This window comes from Balaenoptera physalus (assembly GCF_965194825.1).
Source record: "Balaenoptera physalus genome assembly, chromosome: X".
Taxonomy (NCBI): domain Eukaryota; kingdom Metazoa; phylum Chordata; class Mammalia; order Artiodactyla; family Balaenopteridae; genus Balaenoptera; species Balaenoptera physalus.
Window position 1 is genome coordinate 16,313,318 of NC_138903.1, and position 18,027 is coordinate 16,331,344.

At 35.3% G+C, this 18,027-nt stretch overlaps 1 protein-coding gene across 5 annotated transcripts in view; it reads left to right on the plus strand.

The window, feature by feature from the left end:
* The window catches only part of CDKL5 (cyclin dependent kinase like 5), a 187,423-nt gene that overhangs the window by 50,039 nt on the left and 119,357 nt on the right, over positions 1-18,027 (plus strand). For 4 of the 5 annotated variants that reach the window (XM_082446994.1, XM_082446992.1, XM_082446996.1 and 1 more), the window contains exons 3-5: positions 4,414-4,501; positions 10,054-10,283; positions 12,824-12,858. In XM_082446994.1, the coding sequence (XP_082303120.1) occupies positions 12,830-12,858 (29 nt within the window). In that variant the 5' untranslated portion in view covers positions 4,414-4,501; positions 10,054-10,283; positions 12,824-12,829. The remainder of the gene's footprint in view (positions 1-4,413; positions 4,502-10,053; positions 10,284-12,823; positions 12,859-18,027) is intronic. The other variant, XM_082446993.1, reaches the window with a different exon arrangement.

Genomic DNA, 18,027 nt, shown 5'->3' on the forward strand with positions numbered 1-18,027 from the left:
CCATTTAGGTCACCACAGAACAATGAGTAGAGTTCCCTGAGCTATACAGTAGGTTCTCATTAGTTATCTGTTTTACATATAGCAGTGTGTATATGTCAACCTCAATCTCCCAATTCATCCTACTTCCCCTTCCCCCTTGGTATCCCTACATTTGTTCACAGTTTGAAATTTTTATGCTATTAAACTGTGTGTATTTTACTCATGATACTCAAGTATCAGTTTGATTTAATGGGAACTGAATTATAGAGAATGGATTGATGAATCAAATTGCTCTTCACTATTGGGGGAATAAAGCAAAATGAAGATCCTATTAAATATGTCAGGTGGTCCCATGAAGGAAGAAAACTAAATAGGAGTGAGGAGTGCATTATCTCCTCACTTAGAGTCAACATGGAGAATTCTCTGCAAGAGAGTAGGATGTTTTTTTCATAAGGCTGTGCTTTCCATGGAAATGATTTCTTTCCGTACATGGATCACGAGTTTTAAGATGCTTTCAAACCATTCGAACTCTCTTATTATAGCAGAGATTTTGTCATGTACCATATTCATTCCTATCCAATTTCAGTGACAAAATGGCTCTCTCATTTGTATGTATAAAAACAATGCCAGAGGGGCTTCCCTGGTGGCGCAGTGGTTGAGAATCTGCCTGCCAATGCAGGGGACACGGGTTCGAGCCCTGGTCTGGGAAGATCCCACATGCCGCGGAGCAACTAGGCCCGTGAGCCACAATTGCTGAGCCTGCGTGTCTGGAGCCTGTGCTCCGCAACAAGAGAGGCCGCGATAATGAGAGGCCCGCGCATCGCGATGAAGAGTGGCCCCCACTTGCCGCAACTAGAGAAAGCCCTCGCACAGAAACGAAGACCCAACACAGCCATAAATAAATAAATAAATAAATAAAAATTGTATAACTTTAAAAAAAAAAATGCCAGAAACAAAAACAAAACTCATGATTCAACTGATTTTGTACTTTCTTTGGGAAGAAGAAAAGACCCGTTGAGATGAAGATTATAATTTCAGCAACAGAGGAAACATTCAAGGCTCAGGCAGCTCTTAAATTCAATACTAATAATATATGAAATAAATTATAAGCCTTACATTTCTGTCAGTTCTTGTAGGTACCTGCTTGCCAATGCAGAGACAAGATTGCTTAATTCTAGGTGTCTTTCTTAGTGCAAGAGAAATCCACTTTAAAAAGCATTCTGTTGTTTGTTTACAAAGTTAATGGTTAGTAATCAGAAACTCAAACGATTTTTGAGAGATTCTTACAATCTTTTTGTTGGAAGGGACCTTAGAGGACATCTAATTTAGTACACAACTCTTTAATACCACGGCCAGGCCAGACTGCTTCCAGCGGGCTCTTCCTGCCCCCTGCAGGTCCCCTTCTAGTGTGCTGTGCTTCGGATTACAGATCTTTTCTGTTCCTTGTATTTATCAGGCTCTCTAAGCTCTGTACTGCCTTGAACGCTCTTCTCACATCCCTGTTCCCATGGCTGGCTTCTTTACATTAAACAGATTTCGATCAAATTTTACCTCCTCGACAGGCGTTTCCCAGACTACCTTATCTATCTACCCCCCCTTTTCAGTCTCCAAAACTCTCTATCATAAGACTGTTTTCTTTCCTTCATAATAATTGTCACTGTCTGGAATGATCGTGTTTGTCTGTTTATTGTCTGTCTCCCCTCATTGGCTCATGAGAGCAGGGGCTCTGTCTGTATTGTTCATTGCTGTATCCCGAAGCATCTGTGGTGGGCTGGCCCACTGTAGGATCTGAAAGATATTTATAGAATGAGTGAGTAACCATTGATGGTTCATCATTGTCCAAATCACTACTGAGCTGACATCTGTCTCCTTTTCACTTCTACCACTGATCTTAGGTATTCCCCCTGAAATAGTCCAAATCACCCGCTCTGCTCCCTCTTTTTCAAAGAGTCTTCACACATTGGGATGCCAGTCATCTCTCATTGAGGCCTATTTTGCCCAGTTTCCTCACCAGCTCGTCCTCTGGCATGGTTTTGGAGTGTGGTCATCATCCAGGTTATCCATCACTGGGAGTTTTTGGTTTTGTTGTTGATACCCAGCACTAGACACACGGCAATATGTGGAGTCTGGAGAGAGATAGTTCAGGTAAACTTTTTTGGTTAATGTAATATTGAAATGCTTTATCCTTGATAAAAATTATCTTTTGCCTCCATATAAATGACCACAGAACTATTTATGTATGATGTCATTATCAGAATTACTCTCTGACTTCTGAAAAACTTGTTTTATTGTGGAATATAACAACATAGAAATACATAAAACAAATTTACACGCTAATGAATGTCTGTCTAACTTTCACTCAAGTCAAGAAATAGAACATTACCAGTGCCCCAGAAAGCCCTCCTATGTATCTCTTATCAATCTCAACTCCTCCCTAGAGATAATTAATATCCTCATTTTAATTTTAATTAATTATTTATTTTTTTAAAATAAATTTATTTATTTACTTTTATTTTTGGCTGCGTTGGGTCTTCGTTGCTGTGCGCGGGCCTTCTCTAGTTGCAGCGAGTGGGGGCTACTCTTTGTTGCGGTGAGCGGGCTTCTCATTGCGGTGGCTTCTCTTGTTGTGGAGCACGGGCTCTAGGTGTGCAGGCTCAGTAGTTGTGGTGCACGGGCTTAGTTGTTCCACAGCATGTGGGATCTTCCCAGACCAGGGCTCGAACCCATGTCCCCTGCATTGGCAGGTGTATTCTTAACCACTGGGCCACCAGGGAAGTCCAAATATCCTCATTTTTAAAAGAAACACTTCCATGGTCACTTATTTTTTTAATAGATTTACCACTTATATATGCATACCTAGACAATATAGTTTGTAATTCAACTTTGCCTGTTTTAAAACTGTATATAAATGAAATAGTACTGCTTTATTAGTTTTCTGTTGTTTATGATGAATTAGCACAAGCTTAGTGGCTTAAAACAGCACCCATATATTAGCTCACAGCTCTCTAGGTCAGAAGTCTGGCATGGTGTGGCTGGGTTCTCTGCTCAGGATAGCATAAAGCTAGAATTCAGTGTGTTGACTGGGCTGAGTTCTCTTTTGTCCTTGATTAGTTCCAAAGTTGATTTCCGAGATCCAGCTCTTTTGATCTCTTTATTTCTGTGTGTTTTCTATTTCATGAATCTTTGCTCTTAATTATTTCTTTCTTTATACTTTCTTTGGATTTATTTTGCTGTTCTTTTATTTAAAACCCCTCAAGATAGATGCTTAGTTTATTTTTTTATATTTTGTGATATACGTATATATGAGGCTTTCAATTCCCTCCCTAAGCATTGTTTTAGCTTCTTCCCATGAATTTGTATTTTTGTTATTTTTATTTTCTAATTTTTAAAAAATAAATTTATTTATTTATTTATTTTTGGCTGTGTTGGGTCTTCGTTGCTGCACGCAGGATTTCTCTAGTTGTGGCGAGTAGGGGCTACTGTTCATTGCGGTGCGTGGGCTTCTCCTTGCGGTGGCTTCTCTTGTTGCGGAGCACGGGCTCTAGGCACGCAGGCTTCAGTACTTGTGGCACGTGGGCTTAGTAGTTGTGGCTTGCGGGCTCTAGAGCACAGGCTCAGTAGTTGTGGCGCATGGGCTTAGTTGCTCTGCAGCATGTGGGATCTTCCCGGACCAGGACTCGAACTTGTGTCCCCTACATTGGCAGGTGGATTCCTAACCACTGCACCACCAGGGAAGTCCCTATTTTTGTTACTTCTAAATGTTTGTTATGGTTTCTTCTTTGACTGACTTATGTATTATTTTAAGAATGTATTAATTTCTAAACATATGAATATTTCCTAGTTATTTCTTTTGTGACTAATTTCTTGCATACTTGCATTTTGGAGAGAGATCATCCTTGGACTAAAATCCTTGTAATTTGCTTTGAATTGCATTATGGCCTAGCACTTTATCAGTTTTTGTAAATGTTATGTGTGTGCTTGGGGAAAAAATGATATTCTGCAGTTCTTTGCTATACTTTATCTTTTCATTTGTTCAAGTTTTAAAAATGTTTAAAATCTTATGTATCATGATACTTTTTTCTTTATACTGTCTGTTGAGTTCCCTTGGTGGTATTCTATTTTCCAGTTCTGGAATTCTAATTTATTTTTCCAATTTGTTCTTCCGCCTTTTGGACCTTCCAGTTCTGTCAAAATGTTCAACCCTTGGGCTTTTATTAATTCAACCCTATAGTGGTCTTACAGGCTATTTCTGATAATTCTGATATTATAAGTCTTTTTGGGTCATTTTCTGTTTTGGTCATTTCTGTTAGTTCTTGTTAATGGTATCTTATTACTTTGTGTATCTGGTTATCTTTGATTATGTACTGCATGATGTAAACAAGATATTATCTGTAACAATATTGTGATGCCTAGGTTCATGTTACCTTCCTGCAGACTCCTGCCCCCACTGCCTGCCGCCACCCCTTTCAACCAGACAACTGTTGGTACTAACAATCTGAATGTGGGACCACCTCAATCCAAGGTACACTTAGAGGTTTATTTAGGTCACTCAGGTGACATAAAGCTGTAATTCAAGTCTGTCCTGGGACTGATTTTTTTTCTGGTTTATTTTATCCAAGGAGTATAGCTCTTTGGGGTTTCAGCTTCAAGTGAGTGGTACTTACCGTACTTCCTTCTTTGAAACGCTTTTTAAAAAATTATTTATTTATTTATTTATATACAGCAGGTTCTTATTACTTATCTATTTTATACATATTAGTGTATATATCTCAATCCCAATCTCCCAATTCATCTCCCCCGCTTTCCTCCCTTGGTGTCCATATGTTTGTTCTCTACGTCTGTGTCTCCATTTCTGCCTTGCAAAACGGTTCATCTGTACCATTTTGTTTGAAACACTTTTGCCTTTGACCTTTTTGCCCCTGGATTTATAAAGGTTTCAAGAGCAAGTCTGTTTTTCTCCCATTTTTTCTGACTCTTTCTTCAAGTGTCTGTGAGCTAAAACTGTTTTGGGTGATTTGGATTACCTCTCTGGGTTCTATTCTTTTGCCTTGATTTCAGCCAGGTAATTCTTCAAAACCTTGTTAAGTCTTTGGGGCTTTTTAGGCTGTTCTTTAAAAGTATTCCCTCCAGCATTTGTATTTGTCCTCAAAAGGACATTCCATCCAAGTCATTTAGTTACTTGAAGCTGAAGTGTCTGAGTTTTTATGCCTTAAAAAAATTAATTAGCGTTATTCATATAAAATTGTAGTTAAATCCAGTTTGGCATAAATTTTTTTCCTCAGTATGAATACTGGTAGTTAAAAGACTGCTCTTGACACCTATGTTATATATTTACTCACACATTTAAATTCTGATTCCCAGTTTGCATTAGTCGATTTTGATTTCCATAGAGAATAGGTGGGACCAAATGTTCTTTATATATACATACTTACATACAGAACTTTTGGGGGTGCTGAGTCTTCTTAGTAGGAATAATTTAATATTTATCTCTAGTTTCCTTTGAAATGAGCCATACCATTATTGACAGAGAGTAGAATATTTAAATGTTTCCTGGGTGTTCTTCCAAATCAGCGGTAGAAAATGAAACAATGATTCATTCTCAGAAACACTCTGAGCATCTTTTACCTGGAATGTGACTGACTTAGATCTTCATATGGCTGGCTCGTTCTTGTTATTGATATTTCACCTCAAATGTCACCTTTTTAGAGAGGGGGCTGTCTGTCTGGGTAATCACTCCTTTTTTCTCCCTTCATAACATGTATCACTATCTGATAATAATCTTGTATTTTTTTCCTCCCTCAGTAAAATGTGAAGCTCCATGAGGGCAAGGACCTTGCCTATCTTGTTCACCACTGTCTTGTGTGTCTTATTTACCCATTCTTTGAATCATGTTAGGCAGTGAGAAATTTTTTGTTTAATAAATGAATGAATAGAACAAATGTTTATTTCTTTTGAAATTGTGACATTATTTTCTCTAGATGTCACAGTCATCCTTTAAAAATTTGTGATTCCGTTGAATTAAAGTTGTTTTCTAAAATAAGTATAGTGTCTGCTTTCTCTTGCCTTTTTTCAAAAACATTTTTTGGTAAATATTGAATGAAAAATCAGACAATAAGAATCTGACCTAAAGTAAATGTTAGAGTGACAAATATTTAGCATTAGGGACAACTGTGACTTTGTTATATATTGAGCTGGAACGAGGTCAGTGTGGCTGGAGTGGAGCAAGCCAAGGAAGAGAAGAGTCAGAGATGACATCAGAGGAGAGAGGAGGTTAAGACCTGGTGGCTTATGTGGACTTTTGACTTTCACTCTTAATGATATGGGAGGCCCCTGGAGGGTTTTGAGCAGAGAAGTGACATGGAGGTGGGTTTGGAGCTATAGGGATTTTGAAGTATGGTCTACTTCTGAGCTCTCATATCAGTTCCACTGGCTAATTTGTCTATCTCTGTGCCAAGACCACCCTGTTTTAATTTTTATAGCTCAATTCTTTTTTTTTTAATTAATTAGTTTATTTTTGGTTTCGCTGGGTCTTCGTTGCTGCTCATGGGCTTTCGCTAGTTGCAGCGAGCGGGGGCTACTCTTCGTGGCAGTGCGCGGGCTTCTCATTGCGGTGGCTTCTCTTGTTGAGGAGCATGGGCTCTAGGTGCCCAGGCTTCAGTAGTTGTGGCTCGCGGGCTCTAGTGCGCAGGCTCAGTAGTTGTGGCGCACGGGCTTAGGGGCTCCGCAGCATGTGGGATCTTCCCGGACCAGGGCTCGAACCTGTGTCCCCTGCATTGGCAGGCGGATTCTTAACCACTGCACCACCAGGGAAGTCCTATAGCTCAATTCTAACCCTCAGTATATTTGGTAGAGAGCATCTTGCCAGATCCTCCCCTCAAAGCTGAGCCTTCTTATTTTTCTTATTCGGGATGGTGTTGGCTGTACTTGGAATTCTGCTCTTCCATATATATATTTTAGAATCAGATTATTGTAATTCCTCAGAAAACCCTCTTGGGATTCTGATTGGAATTGCATTGACTGTATAGATTAATATGGAGACAATTGATATTCTTATAATATTGAATTTTCTAGCCTTAAAATTGGGATAACTTCATTGATATACGTCATCTTTAATGCCTTTGAATAAAGTTTACATATATATATACACACACACGCACACACACGCATATATATGTGTGATCTATATGTGTTTATGTGTGTATGTGTATATATATATATATATGAATAGAGGTCTTGGGTGTCTTTTATGTTAAATCCTAAGTGCTGTTTTTGTTATTGTAAAGATGATTTTTAAAAATTACATTTTCTGTTTCTTATTGATGTTTACAAATACAGTTGATATTTGTATATTGAGCTTATGTTTAGCTACCTTGTTAACACTTATAATTCTAATAATTTGTAGATTCCTTTGAATTGTCTATGTAGACAATAATATCTGTAAATTCTATTACGTTTTCCTCTTTCCAGTCCTATATAGTTTATTCATTTATTTTTTCTTATTTTACTGACCTGTCTGGAACCCACCAGGATAATGTTTTTTTGTTTGTTTGTTTTAATTTTTATTTATTTATTTATTTTTGGCTATGTTGGGTCTTGGTTTCCGTGCGAGGGCTTTCTCTAGTTGCGGCAAGCGGGGGCCACTCTTCATCGTGGTGCGCAGGCCTCTCACTATCGTGGCCTCTCTTGTTGCGGAGCACAGGCTCCAGACGCGCAGGCTCAGCAGCTGCGGCTCACGGGCCCAGTTGCTCCGCGGCACGTGGGATCTTCCCAGACCAGGGCTCGAACCCGTGTCCCCTGCATTGGCAGGCAGACTCCCAACCACTGCGCCACCAGGGAAGCCCCAGGATAATGTTTAATAGTAATGTTAGTAAGTATTAATAGTAGGACTTCTTGTCACGTTCTTAATTTTTAAAGGGACTATCTAAATATTCCACATTTAAGAATGATATTTTAGGTTTTTGTCAGATACTTTTATCAAGATATGAACATTTAAAAAGCATTTAGGGCTTCCCTGGTGGCGCAGCGGTTGAGAATCTGCCTGCCAATGCAGGGGACACGGGTTCGAGCCCTGGTCTGGGAGGATCCCATATGCTGCGGAGCAACTAGGCCCGTGAGCCACAATTACTGAGCCTGCGCGTCTGGAGCCTGTGCTCCGCAACAAGAGAGGCCGCGACAGTGAGAGGCCCGTGCACCGCGATGAAGAGTGGCCCCCACTTGCCACAACTAGAGAAAGCCCTCGCACAGAAACAAAGACCCAAACACAGCCCAAAAAAATATATATATAAATAAATAAAAATTAAAAAGCATTTAATTATGGACATTTTACTCTTTAGAAAGTTTACATTCCTGCTATTAGTGTACAGAACGGCACACTTTTTCATGTCAGTACTTTACACCACATGGGGTATTCATATATTTTAAAAGTTTCAAATTTCATAGGCAGCAAAGAACATTTCTTTACTGGTTTAGATTTATTTCTTGCTTTTAAACCAATATTATATGTTGATACAGCTGTTCTTCTTCTTAAAGATAGGATAGGTTTTTTTGAAACAAAAGAACTTATTTTGAAATAATTTCAGATTTAAAGTTGCAAAGATGGTATAAAGAATTTCCTGTTTCATAGACCCTTGACCCCTATTCCCCAAATGTTAATATTTTATCATATTTGCTTTATCATTTCTCTCTCTCTTTCTCTTCCCCCATACACATATACATATTTTTTTCTGAACGGTTTAAGTTGCAAACTTTATCTCTAAAAACTTTGGTGTTCTTCCTCTTTTTTTTCTGGTTAAGCTTTTTATTAGACTGTCTTATTCTAGAGATCTGGGCTGTGCCTTATTTATTTATTTTATCAAAATCTAATTGACATATAACATTGGTTTCAAGTGTACAACATAATGATTGGATATTTGTATGTACTGCAAAATGATCACCACAGTAAGTCTAGTTAACATCCATCACCACCCATAGTTACATATTTTTTTCTTGTGATGAGGACTTTTAAGATGTATTCTCTTAGCAACTTTCAAATATACAATACAGTATTATTAACTATAGTCACCATGCTGTACATTGCATCCCTAGGACTTGTTCATTTTATTACTAGAAGTTTGTACCTTTTGAACACCTTCATCCATCTTGTCATTTCTTAAAACAAGAGCATTGTTTTATGTAACCACCTTACTATTGTCAAAAGAAAAAAAATATCGTTGATACAGTATGATTATCTAATCTGTAGACATTTAAATTTTATCAGTTACCCTTTATAGCAAAAAATTTTTTTTCTTGTCTAAGATCCAATCTAGGATCATGCATTATATTTAGTTATCATGACTCTTAATCTTCTTTTCTGGAACAGTTACTCAGTTGTTCCTTGTCTTTCATGATGTAGACATTTTTAAAGAATACAGGTCAGTTATTGAGTAGAATGTCCCTTAGTTTGGGCTTGTCTGTTGCTGCCTATGGTTAGATTCATGTTTTACCTTTTTGGAAGAATGTATGTGTGTATGTATATTTACATACACATTTATATCTATTTCTACATCTGTCTATATTAAGAACTGACCCTATATGGTTAACTCTTATTTCCAAGCTTTCCCCCTTTTCATCTTTGTAACTTCCTTTTATGAGAATGAGACCAAACCCACATTATCCACAGTGTATTTACTTATTTGCTCAATCCTAGAATATACATGAAGAAGTTTCATATCTCTGTATAAAAACAAATAACTGAGTATAATACTTGTTTATATTTCTTTTTGTCTTTAGTTCAAGGAGAGTATGTAGTTAAAATACTGTTTTCAGAAGTTACCTGGGGTTAATTCTTTTCCCCCAGCCTCCTTCAGTGTAGTTATATTATTCATTTCAAATACAGTTAGGTACATTTTTTCATTTGTGTTTCATTTTGGGTTCTTCCCTCCTATTATTATTAGCAGCAGTAGTAGTAGTAGTAGTAGTAGTAGTAGTATATGAAACATTAATATGGTTTTAAAACAACTGTACAAAAAGATTGGTTAGGTTATTAGAGTACTGAGAAATAAAACTTATGACTTTTAATTGTGTTTGTTCTTTCAGGGAATCATTTAATACTTCACCTTAGGACAAATATGTGAAAGTTCCTGCCAACCTGTGAGAATTTCCTCCTTTGGACATTTTTCGTTCTACTTACTGTACAACTTTCTTAGAAGTTCTTTTTTGATGCCATGTTCTGTGGCTTGCATCAAAAGAGGAGTTTGTCTTCATGAAGATTCCTAACATTGGTAATGTGATGAATAAATTTGAGATCCTTGGGGTTGTAGGTGAAGGTAAGTTTAGCATTCCTTGAGTTTTTGAGCAATGTACTATTATATCTACCACCAAAAAAGTTATTAATTCAGATTCTGTTAACTTAACCTTTATCAATTCACATATGTGCCTAAGAGTAAAATATTAAAAGTAAAATTACTCTTAAACTATTTGGGTCTTATTCTCCAATTGAACGTTAATAACATTTAAAAATCCTTTAAAGTTTAAGAAATCAGAGATTTCTTAAGGCTGCCTTCATTTCATTCTTTTCATTAGCAATCATGATTTCTTTAGTCTACATTTTTTTGGTTACGTTTACTTTTTATGTCAGCTAGGCTTATTTTGACTAACTTAAAATTTGTATGTTAAATTTTCCTTAATACATGATAAATAAATGAATAAATAACTTCTATTTGTCTTTGAGAATAACAAACCACATTTTATAAATTCTGAACCACACAATTTGGTCATTTTTTAACATCTCTGAAATCAGATGTGTGTTATAATCAGTAGCATGTCATGGTTTGATTGGCAGCACTTTTTCTTTCCTAGTAGTACTAATGCTTATAATCAGTGATATCAATTTGATGAAATATGGTATTTCATTTTCATAAATCTTCCTGATTTTTCCTTCTTAGTAATTTTTGCTCTCGACTTAAAGATAACTTTATGGAGATTTTGATAAATGATTCTGTTAACACGGTATAAGTGATTTATAATTATGGCTTCTTAGCATCTATATCTTTAAAGCAAATATTACAAAAACTTGATATTTCAGAATTTTCACGTAGTTTTGAATTTCAAAAGAAGTTTTAAAATTTACCTATGTCAACAGGATAGTTGTTCTGGATTTTAATATTAAGTTGTTAAATCCTTTTCAAATAAATAGAAACAATTCAAATATTGTCTAATCATTGGGTGTTTGCTTCAGGGTCTGAAGTTTGAAACCATATAAAAAGAATGGATCCTTCTTCCTTCACCAGTCAACTCCTTTTCCTGTTTTTCATTGATATTAATTATGTAGATAAAATTCATTTTCAATGTCTTATCTGCTATTAATTTTATAATGCCTGCTTTCTTTATTATTTTTATTTCTGTTTTTTCAAAAGTATTATAGAGACATGCCGTAAACCTACTCGCTGGAGAAGGTCAGCTCCTTGGGTGTAACAGGGTTGGAATGTTCCAGATTGTGGGCCTAAGTTTTTCTGGATCATAACCTTGTTTTTCTTAGTATACCCATAGGTGATAATCTTCTCAGGGATCGGCTTAGATTAACTAAAACTACCAGACTGTTATATAAATCAGAATATGTCAGTTTTAAGTTGTAGTCAGAACCATCATTGCTATATGTTTTTTTTTTTTCTTTGTAAACTACCTCAGATGCTTTCTGGCTATGAAATACATGTATATTAAGGAAATTAAAAACTGTCAAGCAAACTGTACATCCCTGCAGCCTAAGCAGTGCATTTTCACCCCATAGAAAAACTAGCATGGGCAGTTAAATGAGGATTGGATGATTGCCTGGTGATTGTGGAGTTGAGTTGGATGGCTGTAATGGCTGAGTTCATCCTAACTGTGATAATAAGATTCATCCATCTCTACTGCGTGAGGGAGACTTAGTCTGGCTCTCCAGGCTGTGTTGGAGACACATTTCCTAATTTCATCTCCCTGAAGTCCTCTTCTCAGAGATGAACGTGGGCTTTGCCCGTCTGTAAATGTCAATCATTTCTACAAACTTCAGTTATCATATATTATATTTTGATTCTCCTAATTAGATTTTTTCACATTATAACTTTTACCTCACTTTCCTTGCTGTCAACTCTGTGTTCTGCCTCTAAGGAAGTAGCTTACTGGCTAGTTAATAGTATAAGTAACCCAAAAGCTAGTGATGTATCTCATTTGAAATATATCAGAGAAAGTGGGGGTGCTTGGCTATAAATGGCCAGAGATCCTTGGACTCCTCTGCTGGTGCTATTGAATTTAATATTTATGGCAAAAATGTAGCAACTCCTACTAGTTATTAATTGGAATGCTGAGGTGAGGCCTGTACTATTTTGCTAGTCAGGGAAAACATTCCAGTATCTTAGAAGAGAATTTAAATGTGTCCTAGGACAGAGAACATATTTAGTAGGCTCCATGCTTGAGCCTACCTTTGTGAAACCATTAACTCTTAAAGTTTGAGTTCCCTAGAATCTTTTGAGGTAATTTTAATTTACTCTTAAAGTTCTTACGTCCTAATCTTGTCTCTAGAAATTTTTAAGCTTAAGTTTAAAAATGCCTCAAGTGAAATTTTCTTTAAAAAGAGAAACATTTAAGAATATGCACTTGTTGGGGAAATGGGTTGCTTATACTCTTGGTTTATAAAAAATGTATAATAAATATTCATGATCTCTTTGTATATGGCTCATTGCATTATCACTGCAGAATATTATCATTTTAGGAATCATTATTATACCATATATTGATAACCAATGTAAATATAATAGAACTTTGATTCTACAGTCTCCAAGAGCTGTAATTTGGATACATGCCCCTAATTGTTTACTTCTTTTTATTATAGGAGCCTATGGAGTTGTACTTAAATGCAGACACAAGGCAAGTACATAGTTTTTAAAAAGAAAATATCTATATATGTTTAACTGTTTTGAAACTAATGTAGTGTTCTGTGCATGTGGGCATATAATTAAAACTGGCTATGATGATGATAATGCTTAATAAAGGAGAATTAATATGGGAACCCTGAAAAAAGAGACTACTTTGGGTAAGCTTTATCATGATTAAGTAGTTGTTAGTTCTTTACAGTCATGTGCTCTTTTTTTCACCTGACCTATGTGTAGGTGAAAAGCTGCCTAATGGAAAGAGAGAAAAGATGGTAGAGAAGAAATCAAAGTAGTGACAGATTTAATTTATGTTCAAGTACTTAAGAGCAAGGAGGAGTTTCATGTCAATATTTTTCTTGTAGACCCAATAACTTAGATTGCTTATTGGGTCAGAATCCAAATTTTGAAGGGTAGTGGATAGGTGTTTGGTTATGAAATAGGGCTTGGGGTAATAGTGTATGATTATGACTATTAGCTGTGGTTGATCACCCTTGAACAGCCTTGAAATGAATCTTATATATATAGATTATTTGACTATAATTAATAATCACCAGTTATTCAGGGAGGTTATTTCAAGTTTCCATAGGTGTTGCTCAGTGTTGAGGATGTTTTACTCAGAGACTATCTTTAAGATGGCAAGTGTTGAAGCTGTAACAATTTCAAACATTAGGTTAAATAGTTTTCTATTATGGTATACCTAGTTTGAATATTAATATCTGGCCTCATACTATTTTGTGTATAATTTGTTAAGACCAAGGTTTAAAGTTTTTTGTGATATTTTATAATGATATAATTTATGTCTGAGATGAGCTTAGCAATTTAGCCTAAGCCATTTAATTTAAACTCTCAAATCTATCAATCTGTCATAACATATATGTATGTGTGTGTGTGTATATATATATATATATATATATATATACACACACACATAAAGATGATATAATTTTTATGTTTGCTTTTTCTTTCCCATTGTACAAAATATTACTTACATTTTGAATTTAAGGCTTCATGACAGTTGATGTATTTTGGGTTTTACATCACAAATCTCTTTAATTCAAAGAATTTTCTATTATTCTTGAAATTGGGTGTTTGAGTTATTTTATATTGATAATAGTTATCTGAAGATCTCTGCCAGTAAATCCTAAAAAATGGTTTGAATACTGTTGGCTCTTGATTCAGGATGACTAAGAATTTAAAATAATAAATTAAATATAATCAAAATAAATTTAGCACCTTAAATTCCTAATTAAGAAATATCACTGCAGTTTGAAATTAAACAAATAGAAAGCTCTCTAGTGAAGTGCTGTGCTTTTAAGGAGGTGCCTTGAGTTAAAATAAATTTAGGAAGCTTTAAAAAAATGAAATTCTTGGGTAGATACTACTCAGGGGAAATAGGTTGTTAGTGTCCAAATTAAATTTGACTCTTTCATGAACATAATACCCCTTTTTGTACTATGGCTCTGTTGATACAACATAGCAAACGGAAGCTTCAGTTCTTAGTCTTAATCCTTGAATTTTAAAACCCAGGGATTTCTGATATATAATGACAAATCTTCCAATAGTATTTTCTCTCAGTCGTTGTCACACTTCTTCCTGTGACCTTTTCCCCTATACTTTCTCTTTTCTTAAATTAAAAAAAAATTTTTTATTTTTTAATACATCTTTATTGGAGTATAATTGCTTCACGATACTGTGTTAGTTTCCGTTGCACAACAAAGAGAATCAGCCATATGCATGACCTTATCTAAGCTCTCCTGCCTTTTACGTAAAAATAACGTTTATTAGTTGAGTATATTGTTTTTATCTTTTCATATATCTGGTTTACTCATTTGTTAAAACATGCTTGTTAACTGTGCCTCGTTCTCATAATACACACTATTAGTGCCAGCAAGATGGGCTCAGAGTGAAAGTGGACGAGAACAGGCATTTCTGCTCTTGGGAAACCAACTCTAAATATGAACTCTGATTCTTAGTGGCCATGTGCAAAGCATTTTGAGTTATAAGGATGAATAAAGCATAGTTTTCTTGCCCTTGTATGTCTTATGGTCTGTCTGAATAGATAGAAGAATAGATAAAAAATAACCTGTGAGATTGCTGCAAATGAGATTGCATCTAAAAAAATACCTCTTTTTACTGCCCTTCACTAAATGAGGGCCCTACAGACTAGCTCTCTGAGTATCGTTGCTTTTTTTCTTTCATGTACCTAAAAAGATAGCACTGGATGGAAAATTTGAAGCATAAATTAGTGCCTAACTCAGAGCAATATAAAATTCTTTCTAGAATTTACAACTGTTTAGTCATTAGTCTTCTTACAGTATACCCTTTTTTCAGCTAGAATCAGACCTTCAAATCTATCCACTATCCAAAAATAGAGAATTTGATGCTTCTGATAAGATTTACCCATTAGGATCAAACGAATGGATAACTATGAAATCTCATATTATAGTCAAAAATGGATATAATCCTCCCTTTTGTGCTTATTATGTGTAAAGTGATCATGCCCATATATTTTGCATACCTTTTAAATTTTTAATAAAATGCTTATAAAAATGTATAAATCAGGTCTATTGTGATTACTTACACAGGTATATGTGATCACATGCATAAATTTGATCTCTTTCTGAGAATGTTGTCTATGATTATATATATAATTAAATAATTCCTAATTCCTAGCATATGGTGTATTTGAACAAGTATGAAAGAAAGTCACTGTTTTAATGTGTCCTGTTGCAAGAAATTTAGAGGTCATGTTTATAAACAGATATATATCTTGTCTTTTGTGAACATAATATGATGTTGAGCTATTCCAGGCCAAAGATCATACTTCTTAATTTACTGAAATAAATGCTGCCCAATTAAAAAAGAAAAATGTAACTGTACTCTCTTTTTGACAACTTCTGTTAATTGTTATATATACGTATTGTCATGTATATGAACAGTGACTATTAAACTCTTAGCAGTGACTATTAAACTCTTTATGGAGCTTTACGATTACTCGCACTTGGAAGAAGTTCTGGCTTGGACCTTTGCCCTGTAAATATGCATTGCTGATTTTCTTTTTCTTTACGTGTCTGCTTTGAAGTGCCTGTGAGAGAGGAGGCATGTTTTACAGTACACTTTTCTTCCCAGAAACCCAAAAAGGTCATCCTCACAACAAAGTAGGGAGAATGGAATGGAGTTGAAATAGGGAGATGCGATTAGAACTTGAGGCAAGAGAGAGGTTAGAGAAAGGTTGGAGATTGATGCTAATTGAGCCTAGGACAGAGAAGTGCTGATTCATGTAGTTCCTCTCCTATGGCTGGGTTGACTTATGAGAAGTTTTTGTTTGTTTTGAAGTAGTAGGTAACGAATGCTGTTGAATAGCTAGTTATACAAAGCTGTGAACAATCCAGTACTGGGGTACAGCTCTAAGTATTAAATAAATGATAAACTTGACTTAAATTACAGAACCAAAAAGGAAGGACACTGTAGAGAGCTTTTGCACAGTGGCGGGTCCCTGTGGAGGGATTAAAGATGATCCCAAGGATTTGTGGTAAACTGGGAAAGCATTGGTATCATTTATCTGACTGGGAAACTTGTAAAGGGTGTGTAAGTTTGGAGGGAGAGATAATGAGTTTGGCTTTCATAATAAAGAATAAAATGTCAACAGAATACCAAACCTGATATCAGTAAATACCACATATTGAGCATCTACCATACATGGTAGATAGGCACTCTGTTTGATGTTTTACATTTAATCCCCACTCTCATCCCTATTTTACATATGAGGAAACTGAGTCAGAGAGAGGCTATGTAACGGGGCCAAGATTATGCAGCTGATAAGTGGCGAAACCAGGCTTTGATCTGACTCCAGAAATGGCTACCTTGAACCTGAGATGGAAGTGTGAAATGATATGAACCTTCCAAGAGGAAGTACAGAGCAGAGTGAAAGACGTGTTTAAAATGATCATATTGAAAGGAGAGGGAGTAGACCTCTTGAAAGCAAGGAAGAAAGATTTTTTAAAAATGGTATTCACCAATAGTGTTAAAAATCCATAAAAAAGATCCATAATGATAAGGATTGAGGGGTGAGAAAATCCATTTCATTTAAGAATGCCATTTATTAATGACTTCTTTAAGTCAAATGATACATTAATGCCAAATTGCAAGAGGGTAAGGAGAGAGTAGATAGAGAAGATCTGGATTGTGTCATTTTTCTCTTTTGAGAGTTTATAAATTGATATTGAGAGTAGTAGGAAGAGTAGATTTGATTAAATATTTTCTAGTTAGGAATACCCATATTTTCCCCTACTAAAAGGCATTCTTTGGATGTTTGTTATTACTTAATATTCACAAATTTGTCTTTTGTTATAAGCCTTCATTTTTAGCAAGCAATATGCATTTTGGATTAATGATTCCATTTTTCTTTTTCAGATTAATTTTATTTTTCCACCAAAAAGCTGAATGATGATTTGGTTACTTTTTTTTAATCAAACTATTTTGAGAAGATGCTTAAGGAAAAGTCAGTGAACCATTATCCATTTAACAGATTATTTATAGTTGCCATCTAAAACCATACAGTTATTTTCTACTAGACCAAAATAAACTTATTTTTTCAGGTTTTTTCCCACATTAAATAAAACAAATGTTTTTCTTTAATTTTTAGTTTTAGGTTTTACATGTTATTTGAGTTTTTAAAACTTAAAAAAGATGTCAACAATGAGAAACAGAATATATGGGATATTATATTATTTACTTTGTTATTTTATTCCTCCTTATTTACATAAAAATAAGATGTGGTTTCTTGCTTTTGTGTGCAAAATTTCTAGCATTTGAAGAAGATTATAGCGAGGCTTGGGGTTTTTCATAAAGATTGTAAGAAGCTGGAAGTATTTCAGTATTAATTGATTATTTTATCATAATCTTTTTTTAAGTAATTGCACTGTCTGAAATTATGTGAATTTACTGCAGGTTATGAAGATTAATGAGATGTCAATGTTAAACTGGACTTCAGGTCAGGAACAACGATAGTAGGAATCATTAATGGGGGAAAACATCTGCCTCTTCTTACAGAGACACTCATGTAGAACCTTACTTCTGTGTGGTTTCCTCTCTCTCTCTCTTTTTTTTTTTATAAATACATTTAATTATTTTTGGCTGCGTTGGATCTTCATTGCTGCCCGTT